Below are 3,623 nucleotides of genomic sequence, written 5' to 3'. Positions count from 1 at the left end.
ATAGCAACCATGCTCATTTTTTTCTGCACACAAAAGCCAGTTGTAGGAGTGGTTTACACCACTCAAAAATCACACGTGTGAAGTGAGGGGCGCTTCATTCACCTCTTTAAACAAACATCGTACTCCTAAACAAACATTAGAAAGTCCATAGACTTGGCTGCAGCATGACGTCATGTCTGAAAAAGCCAGACGTCGGAGTGGATATAGCACCCCTCAGAAACACCCCTATAGCACCCCTATAGCACCCCTCAGAAACACCCCTATAGCACCCCTCAGAAACACCCCTATAGCACCCCTATAGCACCCCTCAGAAACACCCCTATAGCACCCCTCAGAAACACCCCTATAGCACCCCTATAGCACCCCTCAGAAACACCCCTATAGCACCCCTCAGAAACACCCCTATAGCACCCCTATAGCACCCCTCAGAAACACCCCTATAGCACCCCTATAGCACCCCTCAGAAACACCCCTATAGCACCCCTATAGCACCCCTCAGAAACACCCCTATAGCACCCCTCAGAAACGAGGGCGAGAAGCAGTGAAAACGCCTCACCCAGAACGTCCTCGGAGGGCCATCTATGTCATATCTGTGATGTCATTACTATGACCATGCTGATAGATATGAGTATAAAACATGGGATTGTTCGCGCCCATCCGTCTAATTGCATAATATAATGGTGTATTATGCAACTGTTGTAGAAGATTTAATTAAGTGCTACTGTATGTACAAGTTACCCATGAATAATAATTGCATTATCATAGATAATAATAATACGTGGGCGCACATTCTTACGCATCCTCTATAGGCTGTTGGAACAGGTGCGTTCATTTGGTTGAGGACCGCAGTGTGCCCTGGTTCCCCACGAAGACCAGACCAACAGGAGAACGACCGGTCAAGAGACCACGCGACACAGTCGAGCCGAGAAGCACGTCCTGGTCAGGCAGAGTAGGTAAGTAACAGACGGTTGTAGAAAAAGGCCTCGTTCGTTGGTTTCGTCGGACATAATGGCTCTCAACGTGGTGGGCGTGGCGGTGATGGTGCTGTTCTACCTGCTGGTGCTCGGGACGGGCATCTGGGCGTCCTTCAAGTCCAAGCGCGAGGCCCGCGAGACGCAGGCCGACCGCACGGACATGGCCCTGCTGGGCAACCGTGGCATCAACCTCCTGGTGGGCGTGTTCACCATGACGGCCACCTGGGTGGGAGGCGGCTTCATCGTGGGCATCACGGAGGCTGTGTACAACCCCTCCATGGGGCTGGTCTGGGCCACCATGCCCCTGACGGCCACCGTGTGCTTCGTGGTGGCCGCGGTCTTCTTCGCCCAGCCCATGCGGGACCGCAAGTACGTGACCATGATGGACCCGTTCCAGGCCAAGTACGGCCGGGTGCCCACGGCCGTGCTGTCGCTGGCGGCGCTGGCCTCGGAGATCATGTGGGTGGCGGGCACGCTGATTGGCCTGGGCGTCACTATGAGCGTGATCCTGGACCTGCCGTACGCCGCCAGCATCTGGGTGTCGGCGGGCGTGGCCATCGCCTACACCCTGCTGGGAGGCCTCTACTCCGTGGCTTACACAGACATCGTGCAGCTGGTGCTCATCTTCCTGGCGCTGTGGCTGTGCGTGCCATTCGCCCTCACCAACCCCGCCACGGCCGACATCACGTCCGTCGTCGTCAACGCCACCTCCTCCCATCGGCCCCTCCCAGCCTGGGTGGGTGCTGTGCCCGCGGAAAAGGCGTGGAAGTGGATTGACGACTTCCTGCTGCTGAGCCTGGGCAACCTGGGCCTGCAGAACTTCCACCAGCGGACGCTGTCGGCGTCGTCGTCGCGCACGGCCAAGATCACGTGCTACGCCGCCGCCTTCATCGTGCCCACCTTCGGCATTCCGCCCGTGCTGCTGGGCGCCGCCGCCGCCTCCACCGACTGGGGCCGCACCACCTACGGCTCGCCGTCGCCCGCGGAGCGCGGCGAGACGGGCCTGGTGCTGCCCCTCGCCCTGCAGCACCTGACGCCGCCCGCCGTCTCCATCGTGGGCATCGGCGCCGTGGCCGCAGCCGTCATGTCCTCCACGGACTCGTCACTGCTGTCGGCCGCCTCCGTCTTCACCAACAACGTGTACCGCAGCGTGCTGCGGCCCGCCGCCTCGCCGGGCGAGGTCCAGTGGGTCATCCGCGCCTCCGTGGTGGCGTTCGGCCTGGCGGGCACGTGTCTGACGTTCCGCAACAACAGCGCCCTCCTGCTGTGGATGCTGCGCGCCGACCTCACCTACACGCTCATGCTGCCGCAGCTGGTCTGCGTGCTCTTCTTCGACGTGTCCAACGGCTACGGCGCCGTGCTTGGCTGCGTCACGGGCCTGGTGTTGAGGCTTCTGTTCGGGGAGCCGTCCGTGGGGCTGCCGGCCACCGTCTGCTTCCCCGGGTGCGTCACCGGGGCGGACGGCGCGTACGTCCAGCGCGGACCCATCAGGACCGTGTGCATGCTCAGCTCTCTGCTCGCCATCCTGCTGTTCTCCTACCTGGCGGCGCTGCTGTTCGATAGGGGGCTGCTCCCCGAGGCGTGGGACGTCTGCAGAGTGAAGAAGGCGGCGGCGCCGGCGGCGGACACGCCTGACGCGAGCGCCAAAGCGGACGACGAGGACGGGAGCGTGAAGGTGACGAAGGAGATTGAGATTGATGTTGAGCGGGTTGTTTGATGTTAGATTCATCGTGTTATGGCATCGTAAAGCCCAGACCACACCAAAGGGTCGAGACGGGACGAGACGGTTTTAGCGTTGGCCCCAGCGGTGTGATATGTCCTGTTTCACGGTGTCCCAAGTGATTAAACTGGTTCAATTCAATAGCCCAAACCACACCAAAGGGTCACCATGCAACTCCTCGCAACCGTTCGATTGCCAGGATTTGCATGGTGACCCTTTGGTGTGGTTTGGGCTATAGGGCTGGGTACCAAAACCTGGTTGGTTCCCTGAAGAGGGACTGAATATAAGTGCAGAGCACCGCCGCATACAGATGTGCCGTTCCATTTCAACTCTCTTCCCTGATCTTTTCCTGAAGGTTTTCTGAAAATGCATGTTTTCCCTTCAGATTTTATTCACCGATCAGCCTGATGTTAATTCTACTGCTTTGCTACTGAGAATCTGAATCAAATTAACTTCAACTCAAGAGATTTCACTATACAGTACTGGATGAATGAATGCACTGACGTTTATTACGAAAAGGGGATTACATTGAGAATGAATGAATTGAATGGAACATGATAAAGTCAAGAATGAATGCAGTCGTATTGGCATGACGTTGGGTGCTTTGGCGCGGATCTGGTCAGGAGCCTCGAACCGGATCCTGCCTGATGGAAGGCAGGGGCTTCCCCCCCCCCCCTGGTGCCATACTGGTGGTGCCTGCTGCTGGGCGGTGTCGGGGAGGTGGAGGGTTGACCTGAACGAATAGCACAAGTGAGACAAGGAAGTAGGAGGCATCCGTTTAAGGAGCCTGGACATGAGATGATCTGGTTGGAGCAGGGCCGAATGGGTTGAGTTAGGGGAACCGAGTTGGGTGGTGACTGACCATTCCACCTCTCAGTTGAACTGTCGTTTATAACTTACATATATAATAACAACTTGGCAGATGCCCC

The 3,623-nt window shown here is 57.7% G+C and overlaps 1 protein-coding gene across 1 annotated transcript; it reads left to right on the top strand.

Moving 5' to 3' along the window:
- Nucleotides 1–1,008: 1,008 nt before the first annotated feature.
- LOC306930800 (high-affinity choline transporter 1-like) lies at nt 1,009–2,691 on the top strand (the record flags this gene model as incomplete). The annotated part of the gene is made up of 1 exon (XM_079511895.1): nt 1,009–2,691. One exon carries the CDS (start codon nt 1,009–1,011, stop codon nt 2,689–2,691), a length of 1,683 nt encoding a protein of 560 aa, XP_079368021.1.
- Between the last annotated feature and the right edge of the window lie 932 nt (nt 2,692–3,623).

This window comes from Electrona antarctica, assembly GCF_951216825.1.
Source record: "Electrona antarctica genome assembly, chromosome: 10".
Classification (NCBI taxonomy): Eukaryota; Metazoa; Chordata; class Actinopteri; order Myctophiformes; family Myctophidae; genus Electrona; species Electrona antarctica.
Note: the sequence above shows the minus strand (reverse complement) of the source record. Positions and strands in the feature narration are given on the sequence as shown.